General features: G+C 42.2%; 1 protein-coding gene and 1 long non-coding RNA gene across 3 annotated transcripts; both read right to left on the bottom strand.

Moving 5' to 3' along the window:
- Positions 1-12,141: 12,141 nt before the first annotated feature.
- On the bottom strand, positions 12,142-15,496 carry LOC115176205 (uncharacterized). 2 transcript variants are annotated; one of them, XR_003872177.1, is made up of 3 exons: positions 15,208-15,496; positions 12,691-12,831; positions 12,142-12,257 (listed from the first exon to the last, which is right to left on the bottom strand). It is a non-coding gene; the product is annotated as an uncharacterized LOC115176205 (long non-coding RNA). The 2 variants fall into 2 exon arrangements; XR_003872176.1 differs by having other exon boundaries at positions 15,379-15,496.
- A 5,212-nt stretch (positions 15,497-20,708) lies between these two features.
- edn1 (endothelin 1) lies at positions 20,709-24,251 on the bottom strand. The gene is made up of 5 exons (XM_029735000.1): positions 24,008-24,251; positions 23,553-23,712; positions 23,294-23,443; positions 22,787-22,906; positions 20,709-21,800 (listed from the first exon to the last, which is right to left on the bottom strand). The coding sequence occupies exons 1-5, from the start codon at positions 24,066-24,068 to the stop codon at positions 21,680-21,682; spliced, it is 612 nt and encodes a 203-aa protein (XP_029590860.1). The 5' UTR covers positions 24,069-24,251; the 3' UTR covers positions 20,709-21,679.
- Positions 24,252-25,543: the final 1,292 nt, after the last annotated feature.

Below are 25,543 nucleotides of genomic sequence, written 5' to 3'. Positions count from 1 at the left end.
TTTGAGATGAATTAGACAGACTCATAAGTACTGTGCTTGCTCTCTATTGTTTTCCATTATTTGCCATGGAATCCAAGGATAAACAGCTTTACGTTCTAAAAGGATTCTGTGTGGTCTTGGAATGGAGTGGAATGGAATGGATATACAGGTGTAGCTAAACATGTGGAAATTTAATGATGAATCTATCCAGGGTTGTGCCTGCAAGTAATAACATCCTATTCCCTTCATAGTGTGCTACTTTTTGCCAAAAGTAGTGCACTACATAGGGAATAGGTTGCCATTTCAGACACAGACAAGGTCTGTGATCTGTGCTGTTCACACATGATGATGAGAGACCTGCCCACCGCCCACCAGATTTCCACTACGCCTGCTAGAGCCTCTGACCAAAAGTAGTGCACTACAAAGTGAATAGGGTGAAATGTCTGTTGTTTGTACTGTTTACATAGGATGAATCATGACCAAAGACAGACCTGTTTTGCCTACCTGATACGAATAGTTATACAATTATAATATTTGAATAATTATTATTATTTTTGAATTATTTTTGTGTTGCCTTTCTCAACTTAAATATGTACAGACCGCCCTAATTGGTGCTTGTCTTCTGTCTATAAATAAGGTGGTGAAATGACCTGACGAAGATCCTCTGAGGATGGAAACGTTGTGTGTTTATTAATAAAGGTACATGGGGGAGCTGATGAGTGTGCAGGCTCGATTTCTTTTTTACATAGACAAACCTGGCCAGTCCACTGGATCTCCACTGAACCTTAAGCTTCACCTCCATGGTGTCACTTAACACTGGGATACCTTCACCTTCCGTTGTGCCCTCTCTCGCTCTGCTCTCTTTGTATCTGTTGTCTGTGCCGTTCTTCCCTCTTAAAGGTACACATTTCTGGTTCAGTGCCTACCAGGGGAAAGGGTAGCCTATAACACAATAGGAGGAGTCGAACTATTTTAGCGGCAGAGAGGGGGGAGTGTTCCTCTCTGGGTGGTTCAGATTGTTGCTTTGGTGGCCTCAGTCCACTGATTAATTCCACTGAAGAAAGCAAGAGACAAACCATTTCACGGCAATGTGTCTGTTAGGCAAAATGTGTTACTTCCCTGCCATCGCCAATGAAACCAGAAAATTATGTTAATCAATTCATTGTGATTATTCTTTATGGAGTGAACTAAAAAAAGTGTTTCATAATGTCTTGACATCCTAACGTCTTTATTAATGTAAAGTTGATTGGGTTTTGTTTTCTTTCTCATCGAGGTGCTTAAAGCCCTAAAGGAGCAATCTGTGATTGGTACATCCATTGTTTTACTTTTAAATTAATAATGTAGAATTATTGATTCAAGAAGAATATAGTTTATAAATACCCTATGAGCATTGTTCAACTACAGTACCCCATCAGAAACCAACATGTAAGCTTGTTATACTCCAATATTGTTTGTAAATATATATATATATATATATATTATAAAAAAACACTTTTCCTCAAAACATGGTTAGAACTATCATTTTAATCTCATGGATGGTCAGTGCTTGCATCCATAGCTCTGTCTATGAATTTGAGGGTGGTTACAGTTGTCCAGCCCCATCCCTCAGCTGTTAATAAAAAGAGTGACAGGGTGTCTGCTTTGTTTTTGTTTGAACGGCAGGTTGCCCCTATAACTCTCACATCATCTGCCATCTTTCATACTCCGCTGCTCCAGGAACAACACACATCACTCAGGTGAAGCCATACTTCTGATCGTGTTGTCATTTCTTGAAATGTTGCTTTGAAAAATGCTTGTTTTGATTCTGCTAGAATTGCGCCTATGTACAAAGGGAAATTATCATTGTTTTAAACATAAAATGCCTACTTAAGAATAACAAACCCTGCAAATATATATCGTACCATGGTTTATTTTTCTCTTGGTCGCAAGGCTACTTTTTTATCATTCAGCAAAGTGTTCCAAGCAATGTGTTGGTGAAGATCGATAACAGATAAGTAGTAGAGAGAGACAGATAAGTAGTAGAGCGAGAGAGAGAGAGTTGTCTATGAGCCTCCCTCATATCACAGATAATCACAATCTGTATCCTCTCCATTGTGCTTTTTGGCAAGTGAGCACAAAAGGGATGTCTGCATTGCAGTGACCAACACGTCGATATCAAGTGTTTGAGTAAGGAGATACAGTGTCACGGAGGCTCTCCGCACTGCTCTAGCTCCTCTGTTCCCATCCTCCTAGATCTATCCACTGCCTTCGACACCCTGAACCATCAGATCCTACTCTCCACCCTCTCAGGCCTGGCGTCTCAGGCTTTACACACTCATGTGCATCCAACATGGCAGGCCGCTCCTACCAGGTGAAGTGGAGAGCATCTGTGTCTACACCATGTACTCTCACTACTGGTGTCCCCCAGGGCTTGGTTCTAGGCCCTTTCCTCTTCTCTCTATACCCCGAGTCACTCGGCTCCATCATATCCTCACAAGGTCTCTCCTATCATTGCTATGCGGGTGACACTCAACTACTTTTCTCCTTCCCCCTTCTGGCACCCAGGTGGCAACACGCATCTCTGCGTGCCTGGCAGATATCTCAGCTTGGATGTTGGCCCACCACCTCAAGCTCAACCTCAACAAGACGGAGCTGATCTTCCTCCCAGGGAAGGCCTGCCTGCTCCAAGACCTCTCCATCACAGTTGTTATCTCCATGGTGTCCCCCTCCTAGAGTGCAAAGAAGCTTTTCATGATCCTGGACAACACCCTGTCGTTCTCTGCAAACATCAAAGTAGATTTTGCAGAGAACGGGTTCATGCTCTACAACAGCGTTATTCACTATTTTTTGTAAGGGGGCCGCTTTGGGTTGAGACAGTCATTCAGAGGGGCCGCACAGATCTTTAACCTGTCTGGGATAGGGGGCAGTATTTTCACGGCCGGAGAAAAACGTACCCGATTAACTCTCCTGACATAATCTAATGTTTTGCTTTCGCTGTAAAGCCTTTTTGAAATCGGACAATGTGGTTGGATTAACGAGAGTCTTATCTTTCAAATGGTGTAAAATAGTAATATGTTTGAGAAATTGAAGTTATAGCAGTTTTGAGGTATTTGTATTTTGCGCCACGCGATTCCACTGACTGTTGAATAGAGTGGGACGCTAACATCCCACCTAGCCCAGAGAGGTTAATTTGTTGTACTGAGGTAATCCAAGTGTGTATTGGTCAGTCTGTTTCTGTTTTTGTTTCACAATGTTCATTGTTGAGTCCCTTCTCCTTCCCTCGCATGTTTGGGGCGCCGTCAGTGCACACAGATGCCAGATTTGACCAGTCAATTTTATTATCATCAGCAAAAAAATGTAACAAGGGCTTTCAGAATATCCTCTCCTCGTGTTTGTCCCTGAAGGGGCAGTAAACATAAGAGTTCCTCTCTGAATGATTCGTTTTGAGGAAAGCGGACCCAAACACATAATTGGGCAATGTCCCTAACATCAGTGCTTTCGTCAAGCGCAATACTTAAATACGGCACCACGGATATGTCAGTAGTCAGTTGCTTACCGATGTCCTCTATGCGTCTTGTTATGGTCGAGTCTGAGAGTTGTAGTTCCTTAATTTGCTTTAAAATAGCTTCCTTATTTGTGAAATCAGCATACAATATTTCAGCTGAGGCCAAAAAACATTCTTTGACAATATCCGCGTCTGCGAAGGCCTTTGTGTTTTTTGCGAGTATTACACTTTTCCCCCCCTACTAACACTGACTTTGCTGATATCTGCTTTATTGAGGAAAATGTACTTACTATGACTGAGATCTTTGGTTGTCCTACCTAGCTATCTTAAACCTCTTACATCTAGGCGTTCCGCTAGCGGAACCCCGTTCTGCCAGCGGAACCCCTAGCCAACATCCAATGGGATCGCATGGCGCGAAATACAAAAAACTCAAAGATCCAATAACTTCAATTTTTCAAATATACGACTATTTTACACCATTTGAAAGATAAACCTCTGCTGAATCCAACCACGTTGTCCGATTTCAAAAAGGCTTTACAGCGAAAGCAAAACATTAGATTATGTCAGGAGAGTACATAGACCAAAATAACCACACAGCCATTTTCCAAGCAAGCATATATGTCAATAAAACCCAAAACACAGCTAAATGAAGCACTAACCTTTGATGATGTTCATCAGATGACACTCCTAGGACATTATGTTATACAATACATGTATGTTTTGTTCAATCAAGTTCATATTTATATCCAAAAACAGCTTTTTACATTGGCGCGTGATGTTCAGAAAATGTATTCCCACCAAAAACTTCCAGTGAATTTACAAAAATACTCATCATAAACGTTGACAAAATACATAACAATTATTTTAAGAATTCTAGATACAGAACTCCTTTATGCAATCGCTGTGACAGATTTTAAAATAGCTTTTCGGCGAAAGCACATTTTTCAATATTCTGAGTACATAGCTCGCCATCACGGCTAGCTATTTTGACACCCGCCAACTTCGGGGTCACCTAAACTCAGAATTAGTATTAGAAATATATTATTACCTTTGCTGATCTTTGTCAGAATGCACTCCCAGGACTGCTACTTCCACAAGAAATGTTGTTTTTCTTCGAAATAATCCATAGTTATGTCCAAATACCTTCGTTTTGTTTGTGCGTTCAGGTCACTATCCAAAGGGTAACGCGCGAGCGCAATTCGAGACACAAAAAGTCTAAATGTTCCATTACCATACTTAGAAGCATGTCAAACGCTGTTTAAAATCAATTTTTATGGTATTTTTAACGTAAAATTGTGATAATATTCCAACCGGACAATAGTGTATTCATTCAAGGAGGAAAAGAAAAAACAGCGTGCTCGTGGGAACGCGCATATCCAATCTCTTTGTCCTCAGGCAGACCACTCAGTAACTGAGCTCCTATACTCTGCCCAGAGACAGGAGAAGGCTCAATCCACTTTCTGAAGACTTTAGACAGCCAATGGAAGCCTTAGAAAGTGCAACGTAACAGCACAGATACTGTAGTTTCGAAAGGGACTAGAAAGAAGAACTACATTTCTCAGATCCTACACTTCCTGGTTGAATTTTTCTCTGGTTTTTGCCTTCCATATAAGTTCTGTTATACTCACAGACACCATTCAAACAGTTTTAGAAACTTCAGAGTGTTTTCTATCCAGATCTACTAATAATATGCATATTCTCGTTTCTGGGCAAGAGTAGTAACCACTTTAAGTCGGGTACGTTTTTTCATCCGGCCGTGAAAATACTGCCCCCTATCCATATCAGGTTAAGATGAATGCACTAACTCTAAGTCGCTCTGGATAAGAGTGTCTGCTGCAGTGCATTGGGAAGTATTCAGACCGCATGACTTTTTCCACATTTTGTTACGTTACAGCCTTATTCAAAAATGTATTATAGGTACCTGCGGAGACTCAATTAGCAGGAATTGGATCGTCTCACTGTGGTTTCATGACACACGTAGGTTGGTTGGTGACCCGGCCTAAAGTGCGCCCGTCCAGCGCTCTAACATTCATGGAAATGGAGTGGGGTTGAGTAGGGATGCCCAGCTCGGATGCCAGAGTAGCGTCCATAAGACTCATATCGGCTCCCGAGTCGATGAGTATCTGGAGACTTGGACTAGTCGCCCCACCGCACGGGGGCATGGAGAGGGGGGCGAGTAGGGGGAGAAGCAAAATTATCCTTAGGACCCAGCAGAATACTCATTCCTACCAATGATCTAGGTCGCTTGAAGGGACAGGTAGACACCTAATAACCGGCAGTACCCCAATACAGACAACTCTGGGTGTTAAGTCTGCGTAAGTGTTCGGCTGGAGACAGCCTAGCCCTGCCGAGCTGCATCGGCTCTGGAAGAGGCAAATTGGCAATCTTCGGAGGCTTATGGAGGACTGGAAGGTTCTGGAAGGTTCTCCCATCTCCATAGAGGAACTCTAGAGCTCTGTCACAGTGGCCACCGGGTTCTTGGTCACCTTCCTAACCCAGGCACTTCTCCCCCGATTGCTCAGTTTGGCTGGGCGGCCAGCTCTAGGAAGAGTCTTGGTGGTTCAAAACTTATTCCATTTAAGAATGATGGAGGCAACTGTGTTCTTGGGGACCTTCATAAATGCTGCAGAAATGTTTTGGTACCCTTCACCAGATCTGTGCCTCGACACAATCCTGTCTCAAGGCTCTATGGACAATTCCTTCAACCTCAGGGCTTGGTTTTTGCTCTGACATGCACTTTCAACTGTGGGACCTTATATAGACAGATGTGTGCATTTCCAAATCATGTCTAACCAATTGAATTTACCACAGGTGGACTCCAATTAAGTTGTAGAAACATCTCAAGGATGATCAATGGAAACAGTGTGCACCTGAGCTCAATTTCCAGTCTCATAGCAAAGGGTCTGAATACTTATGTAAATATGGTATTTCTGTTTTCACTTTGTTATTATGGGGTATTGTGTATAGATTGCTTCAGGTTTCTTTTTATTTAGTCCATTTTAGAATAAGGCTGTAACGTAACAAAATGTGGAAAAAATCAAGAGGTCTGAATACTTTCCGAATGCACTGTACAATGCTGTAATATATGTAATTTAGCAGACGTATCCAAAGAAACTTACAGTTATGCATGGATACATTTTTTATGTATGGATGGTCCCGGGAATCAAACCCACTATCTTGGTGTTGCAAGCACCATGCTCTACCAACTGAGCTACAGGGCCCAAATTGTTTGTTTGTTTGTTTGTAAAAAGATTATCAAATTAATACCATCAGCTTCCAAGCAAATTCACATTGAAAATACAAAAATGCTTTCTTCATAATGCATATTGTATCATTCTGGCTATGGAATGAAAAAAAAAAGTGTTGATATTGAAATGTATTTGTAAAGAGCTGGCACAGGCTGGCAGGTTTATGTCTAGCAGTGCATTCATGTGGTCAGAGATTTGGATGTAGAATATCTCAAACAAATATGAGCTGATGTAAGAAAGGATGTTGTGTAGACATGGCCAACATACTCTCTCCACACATGCCTCTACATACACTGAGTATACAACACCTTCCTAACATTAAGTTGCACCCCCCTTTTGCCCTCGGAACAGCCTCAATTCATCGGGGAATGGACTCTATAAGGTGTTGAAAGTGTTCCACAGGGATGCTGGCCCATTTTTCTCCAATTCTTCCCACACTTGTGTCAAGTTGGCTGCATGTCCTTTGGGTGGTGGACCATTGTTGATACACGGGAAACTGTTGAGAGTGAAAAATCCAGCAGCGTTGCAGTTCTTGACACTCAAAACGTTCAAAGGCTCTTAAGTATTTTGTCTTGCCCATTCACCCTCTGAATGGCACACATACACAATCCATGTCTCAAGGCTTAGAAATCCTTCTTTAGACTAACCTGGATTCACCTGGTTAGTCTATGTCATGAATAGAGCAGGTGTTCCTAATGTTTTGTACACTCAGTGTATGCAATCCAGAATTTGACGTTAATACAATGTATTTGATGTTTTGATGAACTCCAGTGATATATTACTATGTATTTGCAGCTTGAATCTGCACTAACAACCAATAGCACCTTTCACTGAAATATTGACAGTGAGAGATCACATTACATCACATACACATTGCCATCAGGGTTTGTATTCATGAAGAGTCTCAGATAGGAGTGCTGATCCAGGATCAAATCAAATCAAATGTATTTATATAGCCCTTCGTATATCAGCTGAAATCTCAAAGTGCTGTACAGAAACCCAGCCTAAAACCCCAAACAGCAAGCAATGCATGTGAAAGAAGCACGGTGGCTAGGAAAAACTCCCTAGGAAAAACTCCCTAGAAAGGCCAAAAACCTAGGAAGAAACCTAGAGAGGAACCAGGCTATGAGGGGTGGCCAGTCCTCTTCTGGCTGTGCCGGGTGGATATTATAACAGAACATGGTCAAGATGTTAAAATGTTCATAAATGACCAGCATGGTCAAATAATAATAATCATAGTAGTTGTCGAGGGTGCAACAAGCACGTCCGGTGAACAGGTCAGGGTTCCGTAGCCGCAGGCAGAACAGTTGAAACTGGAGCAGCAGCATGGCCAGGTGGACTTGGGACAGCAAGGAGTCATCATGCCAGGTAGTCCCGAGGCATGGTCCTAGGGCTCAGGTCCTCCGAGAGAAAGAAAGAAAGAGAGAAAGAGAGAATTAGAGAGAGCATATTTAAATTCACACAGGACACCGGATAATACAAGAGAATACTCCAGGATCAGTTTCCCCTTGCCCATTCATTGCAGTCTAAAAGGCAAAACCACTCCTAGATCAGCAGCCCTACTCTGTGGCACTTCATCAATATGGGCACTGGTTTAAGTACAGTTAGGGGCTGATCATCAAGAGATAAATATTTAGACATTCTCTTAGCTCTTTTCTGAGGAGTGGTTTTATTGAACCCATAGGAAGAGTTCCATTCAAAGGGCATTGGGTCAGATTCTAACCCATGTCGACTTTGGCACTAATTGCAGGACCACATATGCCACCTCTTGGATCTTTGAAAGACCTGTCCAATCCACAGTTAGTACATGCACCTGTCAAAACCAGGAAATGTCATCCTCAGTCAACCAAGAGTAGCTGGTAAAGTAAATGGTGGCTGTAGATATGGCTGAAGAGGTCACTGGAAAACCTTGACCTGACCTCTACCTCTAGCTTAAAGTTCCTTGTCTACAGACAGATAGAGAATGCCCTTACAATAATATTTTATGAGACACTATAGAACTATAAAACCTAAGTTTATCCAGTGTATACGGCAGAAGCAATTGTCTAAGATCTCCTTATCACGTCTCAAACATGATACTTGGCATACCACGTTACCACTGGTCATAAACAATAATTGTTAGAAAATAAAGAAAAATCCATTCTGATTCCAGTCTGGTTCATTGTGAGATAATCTCAGTTAACCCATAACTAAAATCTCCCGTAATTTAGTCAAATGCTCATTTACGTAGTCTTTCCACGAGAGATTAGTTGTGAGATCACCTTTGAAAATTAAAGGTAGAGTTTCTCTTATCCTGATTGAACCGTGTCCTAGCTTGCCACCCAGGTTTCTAAGCCTAAAATAGTGTCCCAAATGACACCCTATTTCCTATACAGTGCACTATTTTTGACCAGGGCCACGAGGGCTCTGGTTAAATGTAGTGCACAAATGTAGTGCACTAGGAAATAGGGTGTCATTTGGGACACAAACATAGCCTCTGTAGGACCGGGAAGAGATGACCTGCTGGGTATGAAAGGTGTGTGTGTGGGGTCAGGATGACACCCTGCCAGTACTGTGGAAAGACAATGGACATTATAACTGGAGAGGACCCAAAACCGGACTCTGCAAGAAGCCTACAAGACATAGAAACAGGTAACTTCCTTATTCCTTCCAGCTTCTAGTAGAGCAGAGGGCCTCAACAGTGCATCTCCAGCAGACTCTGTTCTAGGCGAGGTACAGTAAAGACACATACAAATTCTGAGGAGATGAGAGAGATTCAGCAACTTTACTTCTCTAGTAATTCACAGTAGTTCTGACTGTGTTCCTGTGTGGGAAAAGGTTAAGTCACAATCATCAAGCTTGCTGTTGCTAGCTAATTTGTCCTGGGATATAAACATTGGATTGTTATTTTACCTGAAATGCACAAGGTCCTCTACTCTGACAATCAATCCACAGATAAAACGGTAAACCGAATTTGTTTCTCGTCATCTCTCCTCCTTCCTTCAGGCTTCTTTTTCTTCTTTGGACTTTATATGGCGGTTGGCAACCAACTTTACAGCATTTCTACAACCGAGTGGAGTGTGGACCTCAGTTCATCTTTCAGTCACCCACGTGGGTATATGCTCCTAAAAACCAATGAGGAGATTTGAGAGGCAGGACTTGCAGTGCTATGAACGTCACAAATAGAACCAAGTTCTATTTTAGCAAATCAGTGATTTGTTCTGATCTGAAACACCTGGAAAACAGTGGCAATTGTTACTGCATTGACTATCCTGGCTAAACACACATTCAACAGCTACAAATGGGGCGTCACAGAATGAGCCTAAACATTTGACCATACAGACTCAATCTGGTTCATGTTTTAGTTGAACAAATAAAGCAATGTCCCCTTCATCCTTTACCACGTCAAAATGTAGGTCTCTAAATGCGTTCAATTGTTTTACAGGGCCGAAGGTTGCTGCCATCGTGTGTGGCGGCCATATTTCTCTGGGTGAAATATGAAGGCTGGGCCATACGGACACAAAACAAGGGGGCGAAGGAAAAGAATGACCTCATCGGCCACCGTCCCTCCCCTCTGTCTCCCTCTGAGGAATGCGTCCCAAATGGCAACCTATTCCCTATATAGTGCACTGCATTTGACCAGGACCCCCTATGAAGTGCACTATATAAGCAATAGGGTGTCATTTTGGATACAGCCAAGGACCCCCCCCCCCCCCCCCCCCCAGAAGGAAGGTCACCATGGCATGAATGGCATCCTAAATAGCCCCCCTCATAAAAGGCTTGTTCAGGGCCCCTGAATGGAGCAGGTAGGTACATGGCCTGCACTTGAAAGCAGCAATGAGAGGGGTGAGCGAGAGAGACCTTTGTGTGTATGTGCTCTGGAGGCATTCTTCCTTTCTATCAGTCAAACCCCCGGAACAAAGAAAACAGGTGGCCATACTGTCGTTTTCCGCTTAATTTCACAGCCAAACACTAACAGGAGGGTGGAGAGAGGGAAGAAAAGCCTCCAGTTCCTTCTCTCTCTCTCTCTCTCTCTCTACCTCTCTCTCTCTCTATATATATATATATATATATACCCTGGTGATCTATGCTCTGGTCCTCTCTGCTCTTTATCTCCAAACCTTCAAAGTGTTAGAAAGGCTCAAATGAAGTAATATGCTCTCACTTATGTACTCACCTATACATTCAGACATACACATAGAGATTTTGTATAATGCAACACCACAAGTTAACTTAATTTGCAAGTTCTTTAGGGTTATGGTGTTCCTGTTAGTTGTTTGGGTTAGTTGTGTGACTGAGACACAGAGACTTATTCATCATTTGACCCATATGCTGTTGACAAAGTGCTCTCTTTATTTTAGGACTTTAATTCAACGTACACAACTACATAGTGCAAGTGCAGACAATATTGTTTAAATTCTGCAGCCAGATAGTTTCTCTGAAACCAGTGTGGGGAGATTCAAATGTACCTGTAACAATACATGCAGACACAGTGAGATTCTCTTACTCGACTTTTATTGTACATGGAGGAATTACAGTTATGTATTGCATAAAATGGTTTGAGCCTTATTACTGTATTAATCATACAATTGACGACAAATGTAAAAATAAACGAAATGACACAAGGATTTGAAACTGGAGGTATTCATGTTAGAGGAGAGCGAAATAGTGAATCCCAGAAGAACCAAATGAAACATGTCATCTTTTTTTGTTTTCTGTGTGTCTGTGAGCATGGTATGCAGTGTCAAGTGGGGGACCGGGGGCCTTAGGTTGAGACTGGCAGCTAGGTTTGAAAAAGCTGCACCGCCCTGAAAAAAAAACACAGCCAGGAATGTGTAACCTCTCATTTGGAAAATACCATTACTCCTTCTCAGGTATCACCCAGAGAGAGACAGAGGGAGCGGGAGAAAGTGTGTGTGTGTATGTCAGAGAGAGGAGAGAGAGAGACAGAGAGAGAGAGACTGTACCAAAGCCACCCCAGCAAAGCTAATGAGTAGACACTATGTCCTCTAATGTCATCATAATAGTTTCCTAATATGAAACCGTGCCTACCAGGTGTGGAGACATACACAGGGGTTTCCTACCAGGTTTGAAGTGTAGTTTCCCTTTGTTTTGGATGGCTCACCCCCCATTAGTATTGTTAGTGCCTGACATACCTGGGTTCAAATAGTATTTGAGTACAAGTTATTGTTTGTACTCTATATTGAACTCTTTTGACAATTGTATTGCTGTGTGATATGCTGCTTGTTGGGTGAATGTACATGTATTTTGTTACCTTAATCATCTGAAACCTGTAAGTAATGTGTGACCTAGAAGCATTAAATAAAACAATTAAAATAAACACAATCTAAAAAAATCCAATACCACACAGTAGCTGTGCCTGATTGGCCTCTTGAAATGGAACCAATAGAAACGTTCCAAAAGTGTAAGCCCCCACCGACATGGGTTGAGGAACTTCTGTTAAAGTTAGCCTTGTCTGAAGGTTAATGGGTCAGTTCTAGTGCATTAAGGATCATCGCTGCACCCTATGTAGCCCAAGGGTGTGTTGTATGCAGCACCGGATCCCACTGAGAAACCAAGGGTAGAGAAACCAGAAGTTAGATGAAAGGTGAGCCACAGGTGAAGCTATTTAAAGCCTCTTTCTTTAATCGGCTCTGATGGAAATGATGAATAATAGATATGGATTCAAAATGTGATGTCATAACCAAGTGTTAATGCTCATTGAGGTTTTCCAATCGATTTGCTGAGGGACAGAGGGTGACTCGTCGGAGATGAATAAGGATTAGGATTAAGGCATTCCTCCTGGGATAGGTAGGTCTGCTCCACAACAACATCCAGAGGTTCATCCAAAAGTGTGCGACACCAATTCTGATCACTTACGCAGCACACCAACTGGCATCACTCCAGTGTTTATTAGTAGTAGGGGTGTGCGTGTGTGTGTGTGTGTGTGTGTGTGTGTGTGTGTGTGTGTGTGTGTGTGTGTGCGCACATGTGTATCACCTGTCATTGAGAAACAGGGTCACCGGAGTGCCCAGGGGCCTTCTCTTCGCGTGACAGGATCAGAACTATCATTCTGTGCCAGAACTCTAGTTTTCCACACAAGGACGCTTGAAGCGGAGAGGCAATAGTACATCAATAGACCTAAATAAAACATCACCATGGAAAAAAATAGAATGTTAAGCATGTTTTTCATGGCTGTCGTCAACGTATTGTTAATCTTTAGGCAACTAAACACCAGTTTCCCATACAAAGATCCTTGAGCTGCAGAGGCAGTAAGTAGCATATCATCTACAGAACATCACCAAGGATACAATCTTCATAAGCTGTAGTCAACAAAATATTCATCCATAGAAAACTAGCTAAACCCTTTCTGGGCTTTGCACTTCTTTGTACAGACCTGTAGTAAAAGGCCTGCAGAGCTTACATCTTTGACCTAGGCCTGCACAAATCAGATCAAAGCAGTTTGATGTTTACATCCCGGGTGCATCTTCTTTGTAGCAGTGCATACATGTCAACACACCCATCATTCCTGGAAGGATCCAGTATTTATAGATCCCATTTCCAACCCAGCTCCCGTATTGTTGTTACTCCCATATTTCCTTTCCCTGGCTCCCTCTGGATCTGAGTGTCACAAACTTGTGACCTTCCTCTGAACCCAATCTCATTGAGTGTTACAGGACCAAGCTTATTATTAGGCCTACCCTATTAATGTTCAATCTATCTAATGAATTACCTCATTGACATTCTCTTGCTCTTGCTACGTCTCTGTACCTTTCTGCTCCAAATTGAACAGCTATCTCTGCTCCAATATCTGAATTAATCTGAGGAACTGACACATTTCTCAGTGGGTCTATTCAGAGTCAGTGACAAATTCCTATTTAATACAGTATTCCACTGATACAGGCCTAAATGCATCACCAGACAAAGTCATTTGATTGACTGAGATTAAATGTCAAATACGGCAGCAGGTAGCCCTTAAGCAGGGCACTAACCCCTAGTTGCTCTGGATAAGTGTTGACTAAAATGTTAAGATTGTTTGATTTATGGTAAAATAATGTTCCAGTTTCATCATGTTCCTTTTTCACAATGTTGGCACAAAAGATGAGTCACAAAATGAACATGATAATCCAAAAATACTGCCTGAATGCTGCCAGGAACTACTGACTGTATACGTAGAAATTGTAGTGAGGCACCGACAGCAATATTACTAAATCATGAATAATGTCAGATCAAACCACAACTTGTTTGTGGGACAATGGAAGGGCAACACCACCTGGCCAGGGCTGTGAACTCAAACCCTACCATTAACAATCACTTTATTTGTGTTCCAAATGGCACCATATTCCCTATATAGTGCACTACATTGACCAGGGCCCATAGGGCACTATATAGGGAATACGGTGCAATTTGGGACACAGTCCTTGGCATAAACCAAAACAATGAAAGGCCACTAACACAAAAGAACACAGAGGAGAGAAAGAACGAACCCTGAGCAGCAGAGTACACAATGAGTCTAACCCACTAGTTTATCACTTGGCAGTAGTCCTGTCATAACAACTACCCATGGTTCTTAGTGTTGTTGTCCCGGGCCGCCCGCCGTTGGCAGCGTGATAGAGGAGGATCTGAGCTTGTGCCCCGTCCATGCCCTGATTAAAAGCCTATGGCTGTGTTCCAAAGGCACCCCATTCTGTATATAGGTCACTACTTGGAAACGGAGCCCAGCACCCTATTCCCAGGGCTCAATAGGGCTTTGGTCAAAAGTAGTGCACTATATAGGGAATAGGGTGCCGTTTGGGACGCAAATTAGGTATGTCTTGGGTCAATATTGCATCCTCTCCGGCCTGGTACTTTGGCGCAGATGGCACAATTGCTGTTGCTGCCTTGTTTAACTACTGCTGTTTTGTGGACATTTATCGATTGGTAGCTGTGAGAAATCAATGAGGAGAAGCATGAAGAAGTCCTGATTGTCACCAGATCTTTAGGTGAGACTGTACTTCGTGAGGTCATAACAGAGCATGTTGATCCCCCCATTAGGTATTATAACAGGTGCTCAACTTTGCCCTAATTAATAGGCTACTGACTTTCATAACAGGTGGTGACATAGCAGATTTATCATGCACTGTGATTCATCTTTGTAATTAACCTGATATTGATATCATTCCTGCATGCATCATCTACCTACTAATCTGGTCCAACGAGCCAACTACTGTCTCTCTCTCTCAGTCGCAATTGAGCCAGAGGACGAGGTTATCCACCTATACTTGTAGTATGAATAATGCAGCACACAGGAGTCGAACGTAAACTAATTAATTACACGTCACAGTTAATAGTTGCTCGTCAATGCAGGGTGTGTATCTAGTATTTCAAGTAATTCTTTATAACGAGCAGCTCTACGGTAAACAGTAATTGTCCTGCTCTCAGTATGCAGATTGAACCCTTGCCGTAACTACAGCATTTTGAATACATTTGCTGTGGAGCTACTGAGAGAGAGAGAGAGAAAGAGAGTTTAACCGGCACCTGTATAGCCATGTATACAAAGGATGGCAAAGCCAACAGCAACACTGGGTTTCACCACCAAGTTTTACCATCATTTGGAACGCACACATCACAAGTGTTACAATGCGTGCTAAATTATTCTTGGAAACGTAATCCCGAAATTATATCTATTTGCTTGCAAGGGTGATTTACTGTAAAAATGCACACTTCATTCCAATACGCTTATCAGACTCAATGTTGCGAGAGAAAAGCAGGATTACAGCTCCACCCGGGAGAAGCATCCGGGTGCGGATGATGCGTGCTGACGCGTGCTGACGCCACCTGGTCGGTATGTGCGCACGCAACCTGAACTCGCGAAGTGTTCCAAGGTCTCGGGGTGCTACGCACTTACCAGCCGGCGCACTAGCTCTGATCCAGAGTGTTATATTAGTACGTTAGTATAGTAGTGGTCGAAGTTGGGAGAGCAGTTACTTTACATATGAAGTGGGAGAACTAGCTAGCTATGTGTTCAGGATGAATTTAGTTTTATAATTTGTTCATATAATGTTAATACCAAAAATCACAACAACCAAGCAACCACTGTTGCTTGTGCGTTAACTGTCTATCACCTTAAAAAATTGCTACACTGGCTAGCTAGCTAGTAGCTTAGCTAACTAGCTAGCAAATATACTGGTAACTATCCCCTGTCGTCTGTGCTACTAGCTAGCTAGTAGTGTCTAATTCTAAAAGTAATTTCACCACACCTGCTGTTGGTGGCAGTAATGCACCATCCTCTCTGGCACCATTCCACATCCTGTCTCATCTCGCATGTCTGACAGCATCTGTGGTGTGAGAAGGTACAGTATCTGCTGGAGCCAGACCCAATTGCCACTGGGAGCAATTTATGATCCTGAAAATAATCTAACATTAAACTGCACAGGGAACTACACTTCACCTGTGGTTTTGGCAAAGGTATTCCTGCTCTACACGGTATTAACATTCTATGGCGTGACGCTCCTGATCCAAAAATACGACTACCTGCAGCTAATTCCTCTGGTTGGGGCTGTTGTTGTGAGAAGACAGGCAGGTAGGGCAGGCAGGCGTTGCTCTCTCTGGATAACAGCCCTTGAGGCATTCTCTTGTCTGACGTTGATTAACTTTACAGATGATAAATAATTAAATCTGTAACCTTTCATGAGTAATGCCTGTCGTTATGTATGACCTATGTAAAACTTGTAAAGTAAAAATGCAAAGAGATATTGTACATTTAGTGACGGTTTCCCAGACACAGTTTAAGCAAGCTCAATGAAGAATCTCCATTGAAAATAGTTTTTTTTGTCCAGGACTAGGCTTTATCTGTGGCCGGGACACCGCCGCTCAAAGTACAGAGTACTGTACATGAAGTCGCCTATTTCAAACATTTCCAAAGATTGCATGTTAAAACATAGAATGCTTGAACAAGATAACATTGCCCTATTGTTGATCTCGCAGAACCACCATTAGAGTACTGTGGCTGTTTATGAACTATTCTGAAAATGTTTTAGGGATATTCCATAGAACTGCTCCTCAGTTGTGCTCCTAGCTGAAATGACTGAAACAGCTAGAGAGTGACTGGGCTTGGCAGAGCTGAGAGAGAGAGAGAGAGAGAGAGAGAGAGAAAGAGTAGGATTACTGCAGCATTCAGACAGACTGACTGACTGACAGAATGCTGAATGATAGCTGTCTGCAAATTCCCATAATCACGTCTGAGAAGTGTGCACCAGGGCACATAGAGGATCAGTAAGGTTAGTCCCTGTAGTCGAGCAGGGTTTCGTGAGATCCGTTGGCACTGGCGGGGCTGGGAGTTGGATAACAGGGTGTGTGGAGGTAGCGAGCAGCTGGGGCAGGGCGGCTGAGACTAAGGTCTGGACACTCCTCCCTGACATATCTAGCACACAATCCCATTGTTTGCCTCATAGACTCGCAAATTCCTGTCGAGTCGAGGAGATTCTTTGCGGTGTAATGGGCTATTATGTTAGAAGCTGGAACTATTCAAAAGCCTAATGAGTTACACCAAAGCTAATGTCTCTGGGGAGTCCCGTGCAGAGAGGCTGCATAGCTCTGAAGGTGAGGACCATTGTTGCAAGGGCTGCTAGGGGCTCGGGGCCTGTCCACGAGTTGTTAACCTTTTTTAAGCATCCAGGTACACTGATGAACTAGCTGCTATCCACCACAACACAGCAACACTTTAGAGAAAGGATTAGAGGGTTAACATAACCACTACATACAGACGTCATGAAAGGTCATCTTCTCTGTCTTGGGTGAACAGATCCACAGTTTTGAACCTGAATGGAAAAGTACAAAGACTCAGTGAGTCTTTTGAAATTAGTTATCAGGGTTTAGGGGCTGGAGGGCTTTTGGAAAGTTTAAATGGTGATAATGCAATTATAAAGGGCACCACCACCATCATTACTGTTGTCATTATCATCACTACTGACCACTGACGCAATAAACGTAACAGTTATCAAACATCTGATCAGTTCATCTATATCAAGTTAATTTGTGTTCCCCAAGAGAGTGTAAATATCAGCAGATTGATCTCTGATAAATCTTTCACCTGTAGTCAACAGGAAATCCTGTAAAAACACCATCAAAGTAGAGACAGTTCTTCGGAACAGGCCAGAGGCACAATGTTTGCTGTTGATTTGTTATTTGGCTAAATAAGGTGGTAAGGAAATGTAGACTTTTCTTCTTCTATTTGCGTGGAGTGTCTCTAGCACCTGTTGTAGCCGGCATCTGATTGACAGATACAAACTGGAGAGGAAGGATCGAATAGTTTGGAAGTAAAGGACTTTAAGAAATGCTGAAGATTTTGTTAAAACATAAAACGAGGGTTATACATAAAACGTCTATTTTTTGTAACTCAGCACAAACACATGTTGTGTAACATGCATCGAGTGCAAGGCTGAGATTTAAGAGGGGGAAATCGGACAGTTTGAAGCAAAGCAATTTCAGCACAGTAATCTCGGCTTTGCAAACGATGCAGAAAGTGCCCGAGGTGCTGAAAATGCCATCAAAGAGCTGTCCAGTTTTACTCTCCAGGCTCTAGGCTATTATAGGCTGGCATGTGGCATAACCTCTTCAGTTCCTAATGGCCTGAAAACCACAGTAAGTGATCTCTGCAATGCAGTGAGGAGTCATGTAGTGATAATTTCACAGTGTAATGAGCATAGTATTACCCGATTAGCTAAGATGTTTTGACATGTCAATAGACTTCTACAGGGTCTGTTGAAGTTGAACCCTGAGATAAGCCAACAGAGTATACCACTCAATACAGGACATACACTGAGTGTACAAAACATTTGCACTCAAAACAGCCTCAATTTGTCGGGGCATGGACTCTACAAGGTATCGAAAGCATTCCACAGGAATGCTGGCCCATGTTCTCCAATGCTTCCCACAGTTGTGTCAAGTTGGCTGGATGTCCTTTGGGTGGTGGACCATTCTTGATACACACGGGAAACTGAATGGCACACATAAACAATCCATGTCTCAATTGTTTCAAGGTTTAAAACTCCTTCATTAACCTGTCTCCTCCCCTTCATCTACACTGATTTGAAATGCATTTAACAAGTTGCATCAATAAGAAATCAAAGCCTTCATCTGGATTCACCTGGTCAGTCCATATCACGTAGAGAACAGGTGTTCATAATGTTTTGTACACTTAGTGTAGGCCACTGGTCAAATGTCACATATTATGTTCTAGTGTTGTAACTTACATATAACCCACACACATGTATGTTACAAAACTAAAGAACAGTCATTACATTCAGTGAGCCAACTCTATCCTTCTCATCTGTAAGTGCATCTTTACAGAGCTGCCCCTGATTGTCAATCAGCCAGTGAAAAACACCACAGAGTATAGAGGACAGTTTGAATTTAGTCCCGGGTCACACTCACACACTGGCCCCAATCACTGCTCTTATTGAGTTCTATGGGCCGGTAGTGAATCTGCGTCACAAATGGCACCCAATTCCCCACATAATGCCGATAGGGCTCTGGTCAAAAGTATTACACTATATAGGGAATAAGGTGCCATTTAGGATAGGGCAGTCAGTGGAGGGGATAATAGCAGGGCTGATTAGAATGAAAAGAAAAGGAATGCAAGGGGTATCTGCTGTGGTGTCAGGAGTTTGGGGTGTATTGTGAAGGAGGAACAAGGACACTAAGGCCCTTCAGGCTTGGTAAAGGCTGATTAAGAGATGCCAGCTGTAAATAATGGCTTTTATGTCTCAACAGAGAGACTGGAGGAAGGTGGGTCTCTAAGGTCAGGGCTGGTGTTAGAGAATGGCTTCAGAGTGACTAAGGCTTTATTAAGCTGTTTATGTGTACATTTTGCTGAGTCACGAGTCACTTGTCTCATAAAATGGGTGTCAGATAGCCTAAAGATTAAGAGCGTTGGGCCAGTAACTAAAAGGTTGCTGGTTTGAATCCCCAGGCTGGCTAGGTGAAAGGATCTGTAGATATGCACTTGAGCAAGTCACTTAACCCTATTTTTTCTCCTGTAAATCAATCTGGATAGGAGTATCTGTAAAATGAAAGCAACGCTTGAATATTCATAAGAAGGACTTCAATGTACAGTTAATTGTCCTAAAATTGACATATTTCTTGATTGAAATGGAGATGAAAAGCACCTCTGACTAGCTAAAATGATGCAGTAAGCTAAGCAATGCATGTAACTTTTGTCCTGGTATTCACACAAGAGATTCTCCCTTGCAGCTGTTTGACAAATTGTAAAGTTTGCATCGGTTTAGCACACTGATAAAAGGTTGAGGTTAACCTTATTTTTCATATCACGCTTTGGTAAGCTTCCATATAATCGCTTTTTATTTAACACTTTCTCATTATCCCAGGTCTCCCAACAGTCTCAGAGTGCGTCACAAATGGCACAGTATTCCCTTAAGAGTGCACTACTTGGTGCTGGTCAACAGTAGTGAACTATTTAGGGAGTAGGGTACCATTTGGGATGCACACTGGGGCTTAAAGGACTTCTGTTTATTCCTGTTATTTATGGATCTCATTATTCACTGTTGACTCAATGCTAAATGCATCCCAAATGGCACCCTGTTTCCTATATAGTGCACTGCTTTTGACCAGAGCCCCATCAAAAGTAGTGCACTACATAGAGAACAGGAAACCATTTGGGATGCAGTCCTAGTCTTCAGAGGCTGCCTGTGGTTGGTATTACCTGGCTGTGTGTGGCAGTGAAGGGGAGTGCATGTTAAAACAGCTTTGTGAGTACAGATCCCATTCCCACTGCTGTGGTTTCTCTGCTGCTCCGTAATTCAGATGATTAACAAAGAGGCAAGAGCTCAGACTCGGTGAAAGGTCACTGATCTGAAATCAATCGTTCTAAGGATTATTCATAAATCTGAGATTATCACCTTTTTTTATCACTAACCACTTTGATGCATCTTTATAACTACTTGAATTGAACCATCTCATTTGGTGTTTTTGAGAATCCAAACGTGTTGTGAGTGTAACAGAAGGAATACCAGGAGAGATTTTGTGATTTTAAATAAGTGTGACAGTTTATTTTCCTAGGTTTTGCCAAATGTATCTTGGCGACAAAAGCATTTCTCAGAAATGACATACAATTATCACATGGATGGGTCCAATATGGCTATAAATAAATTTAATAAATAAAACATATGGACAGAACAATGTGCATTAATTATTATACAATGTGTATAGAGAAATCTCAGACAGCAATAAATAGAACAAAATATCATCAGAAAATGCTAAAGTTCTAATGGATAACCATAAGATCATTTGGAAAGATCTGTTGTCAAAAGTAGTGAAACTTAGTCAAACTGTGATAACGCCTAAAATCAATCAGTTGTGTTTCTTATGCCAGGTCATAGAGTCAATTCAATAAGACTATGAGATGGTGATCTTCTATGAATCCAATGTTTTCTTGAGAGAGCAGACACAAGAACTTTGGACAGGATACACTGTAGCAGCAACAGTGCTTCTGATGCTGTTGTGTAGCTGTCCCTCAAATCCAGTGATAATCAGAGGCATGCATAGAGTAAAGTTTCAGCCATGCAAGTTATTAGCTATGATCTGAAGTTCTGTTTGAGGGTTGCTGCTGAAGTCCAAAGGAGTGTCAACAGTACACAGGAGGACCATCAAGTGTCCGTTTTTGTCTTAGGATGTGGTGTCAATAAAGTTGACTCAAGTTCATTGCATTTCTCCTGCATGTGTCTCCAACCATCTGCATCTCTCTGATGAAGAGGGACAAGTCCAGTGGAGACGTTATGACACTGCACCCACCATCACTGCCATTCACCCCCTTTAATGACCCACACCGTGACTGAGCCAACATGGGGTCCAGTAGCAGGCTTCCTGTGGAGTATCCAATGCATCTCGAGGGACCAAAGCATATGACTCCCCAATGACAGGTGGATAGAGAGAGATAGATGAATCTCTGCCCTCTCTGTGCGTGAGACAGAGTATGTGGACATCTCCCTTCTCATCTCTCTTCTCTTGCCCTGTGTTGTTGTCCCACCATCCATTTCTCCAGCAGCAAGCGAGCTTTGACTGTGGCCCAAAGAGCTGAGGGGCCCACTGCTTTTTGGTCTCTGTATTTCACCCTGGAGAGAAATAGGACAGACCCATTAGACACCAATGATTAGACTTAACTCAATTCAATACAACTGTATTTATCCCCTGAAGGGCCATAAAGACTTGAATTCAGGTGATGTTTATTTGCACACTAAAACCACAAGGTTGGCCTGGCCTGTCATACAGATATAGGATCTTAATTTGCTCACCCCATTGCAGGAGAACTTTCTAGCAATGCAATAAATGTAAACGTGCAGTGTATTTGAGGTTTAAAAAGGCTTCTGAAGTTTGTAATTTCCACTTTGAAATTTCAGACTATTTTCCATTTACAAAAAATGTATCAACCCCTTACAAAAATGTATATTTATTATAATCCACATAGAGTAATTCACATTTCATGTTGTTGCAGGATTATTTTCCTGCTGTAACAAACTGGCTCAAATTAAGATCCTACATCTGTATCGCCTGCAGGTTTCTTTTGACACATCAAACCTAAATGCTCAGCAATTTGCCATATATGTTTCCATTTTATGAATGTGTCAAACAGAGCAGACACTGGCGCCTGACTGGGGGGGAGTTTTCCAACCCTGATGCCACATGAGAAGAGCTGTGCCAGGTGAAGGCTCCATTACAGGGATCACTATGACATTTATGCAAGGGAAAGTGATACATGCCCTCCTAGTCTGAGTGGGGAAATTCCATAAATAAATTAGAGAAAGAAAACTGTTTCTTTGTTGTTTCTAAACTTTCATATTTTTACATTTCATATTTCAGTGAGACTCTCTCCCATAATATAATATACTATGCTTGAGGGCCAGCACTCTCTCAAATAACGTCTTTATATCCCCTTTGACTATACAATGCGTGCCGCCTGAGCTTGACAGGCGCACTGATCCTTTTACAGTTTTACCCACGGAGAAAGTATGCACTCTGCTAGATTGCGTCTATCTTTCGTGAGGTTATAATTACAATGTCCATTTATTTTGCAAATAGACCTGTGGTATTCTCTTCTTACCTTTTAATCCTACTCGTCTTGGCTGCCAACTTGTGTTTGCACTGATGCCTCTCAGCACAGTCAGCGCCCACGGCGGGGTGGATCGCCGTTTCTGGCGTTACTGCTGCTGCTGCAGCGTATCTGAAGAAGAGCGAAAGTACACAACACATGAACATAGAGTCAGTCGGGTTTCCATTAATCATATCGTTTCGAAAGATTTAGGGGGGGGGGGGGGGGGGATAACAAGACGACGTGTAAACCTGTTCACACAGGTTACGGTGATTTGCATTGTCAAATGAGAATCGAATTGAATAGATTGCCAAGATAAATAGAGAAGGCGTTTTGAAATACCAAGCACAGGTGATTTATTTATCATACGGTGTATAAGCTACAATGTTGCAACATCCAGATAGCAGTAGCAGAATGGAACGCGCGTAATTACCCCAAATATTAGGCTAATAACATTATGTAAGAAGTTTTTGATAAGTTTTAACTAAAGTTATTGGGCTAATATATAACATGTTGTACCTCAGGTAAATTTCAAGCTGACAGAAGTTTGTACATGTGCTGTCATCTTCATGGACGCACTTGCAGCGAGGGTCCTGCTTGGAGATGGCGGGATCCTTGATGGCGCGCTTCTTTCTAGAAGCGTTGCCCAGACCGTAGGAAACCACGCGCCTAAAGAAATGAACGAAATTATTAGCCCACTGTAACCAAGCCAGTTACATTACATATAACAATAGAATATAATAAATATAATCAATTGTCTGTCGGAAAAGTGACTTACTCAGGCGTGTTGACCCATATGATGTCCAGGTGACAGAAGTAAACGCACTCCTTGTCCAGGAACGTTGCGCAGGAGCATCGCTTGTTCCTGATGTGGCGCACTGGCACCGGGGTGGCTGTGGTGGAAGCCGCTGTATCCTCTTCCATAAGAGCGGATGAGACTGTGAGGGAGAAAGTATGTTAATTACCTACATTTAATACTATTATATTGAAAAACCTATGACAGAAATTCTAACATAAGATGCTATTGCATAGGATATTGTTATTTATCGACTACGACTGCGCAGTTATTGTGTTGGATTCATTATGCTGCTTCAGGATTAAAGAGTGTAAAATATATGTATTGTTACCTAGCCTATTGTGGCCATTCATGTTAAAAAAGTGAATCAAATAATACTGAAAACACAAGATATTCAATAGTTGCTAAAACATGTGGCTCGTTTTGGAAGATCTTACCTGCATGTAAAATTCCAGAGTACATCATTGACAACATGGAGCAAAGTATTCTAAAATCCATGTTTTTGATATTTCTTCAGTACAGTTAGAATAATCTTGTTCACAAAATGGAATATTCCCTTTTTAATGAAAAGGCTTCAAAAAGCCAGCAAAAAGCGACACGGTGCCAACTGCGTACGTTCGCCTACAAGGTACGTTCACAAAGGAGTGCAAAAGCATTCCACTTGCACTGTTCTGTCAGTAGCTCCACATGTGCACCTTCTGCCCTTTATATACTAAACTTACCACCTCCCCCCTCTCCCCCTGCAGTCGCGTGTAAACAGTTTTGTCCTTTGACTTATTCGTAGACAATGCTGTTTGTTAATAATCACCGACAAGCAACGTGCAGCCCAAGATAAGAACTGTGGATGGAGACGCCGGGAGGCGGGCGGCGACGCGAGCCAAGTTTTGAATAGGGAAATTCTGAAGACGTAAATGCACACATTTTACAGTAGATGGCGACCAAGTATCAATGTATTATATTTACAATCGCATCAGCCCTCTAAAACGTTTTAATTTCCATAGAATGTATAGTCAGGTCCATCATTTTTTGCACCCTTGATAAAGATGGGCGCCCCTGTTTTTAATACTCTAGCACTCTCCCCTTACTCTCCCCTTAACTACACAGGCTTGATTGGAGAACTGGACTGACCTCTTCAAATCAAACCACAGGTTTTGAATTGGGGTTCAAGTCCGGTGACTGAGATGGACATTGCAAAATGTTGATTTTGTTGTAAAATAACATTTGTGTGTGAGTGTGGATTTTGATTAGTGCTTCGGGTTATCGTCTTGCTGGAAGATCCACTTGTGGAAAGGCAGAGGCAACCAGGTTTTTGGCTAAAATGGTCAAATAGGACCTTTTACAGCTAGGGGTTCCGCTAGCGTGAAATTGCAGAGCGCGAAATTCTATTTTTTTTATTAGAAATATTTAACTTTCATACAATCACAAGTGCAATACACCAAAATACAGCTTAACAAGGGCCCAGGACCAATGGAAGTAAAATACCCCCATAACATCAAACATCCACCACCATATTTTACCTTAGATATGAGGTAGGCCTACTTTTCTGAATATGCTTCTGTTTTTCAACGCCAAACCCACCACTGCTGTGGGTGACCAAAGAGCTCTATTTTCATGTCGTCTGACGATAGCACCGGTTCCAATCCAAGTGCCAATGCCGTTTATCAAACTCCAGGCGGTGCAATGGGCAGATTACATGAAAATAGATATCTTCAGCCATGAACACATGTGGTGAGTTTGACTTTGAAAATAAGCCTTCCAGTGAGACAATAACCCAGGCACAAGGCCTAATCAAAATCCACAAAGAAATGGTTAATTGACCACAAAGTACTTTTTTTGCAATGGCCATCTCAGTCTCCGGACTTGAACCCTATTGAAACCCTGTGGTTTGAATTGAAAAGGGCAGTTCATAAGAGCAGATGAAGGATATCAAGGATCTGGAAAGATTCTGTATGGAAGTATTGTGTAACACTTTC

The sequence above is a fragment of the Salmo trutta genome, chromosome 36 (genome assembly GCF_901001165.1).
Source record: "Salmo trutta chromosome 36, fSalTru1.1, whole genome shotgun sequence".
Classification (NCBI taxonomy): domain Eukaryota; kingdom Metazoa; phylum Chordata; class Actinopteri; order Salmoniformes; family Salmonidae; genus Salmo; species Salmo trutta.
The sequence above is the reverse complement of the archived record's forward strand: the minus strand, read 5'-3'. Positions and strand labels throughout refer to the sequence as shown.

Excerpts from the sequence above, each read along its gene's own strand:
- edn1 (XM_029735000.1), bottom strand. The coding sequence starts at position 24,068 with ATGGATTTTAGAATACTTTGCTCCATGTTGTCAATGATGTACTCTGGA. Across the intron at positions 23,713-24,007 it reads CTCTGGAATTTTACATGCAG|TCTCATCCGCTCTTATGGAA; the intron begins GTAAGATCTTCC and ends TCTCCCTCACAG. Across the intron at positions 23,444-23,552 it reads ATATGGGTCAACACGCCTGA|GCGCGTGGTTTCCTACGGTC; the intron begins GTAAGTCACTTT and ends TCATTTCTTTAG.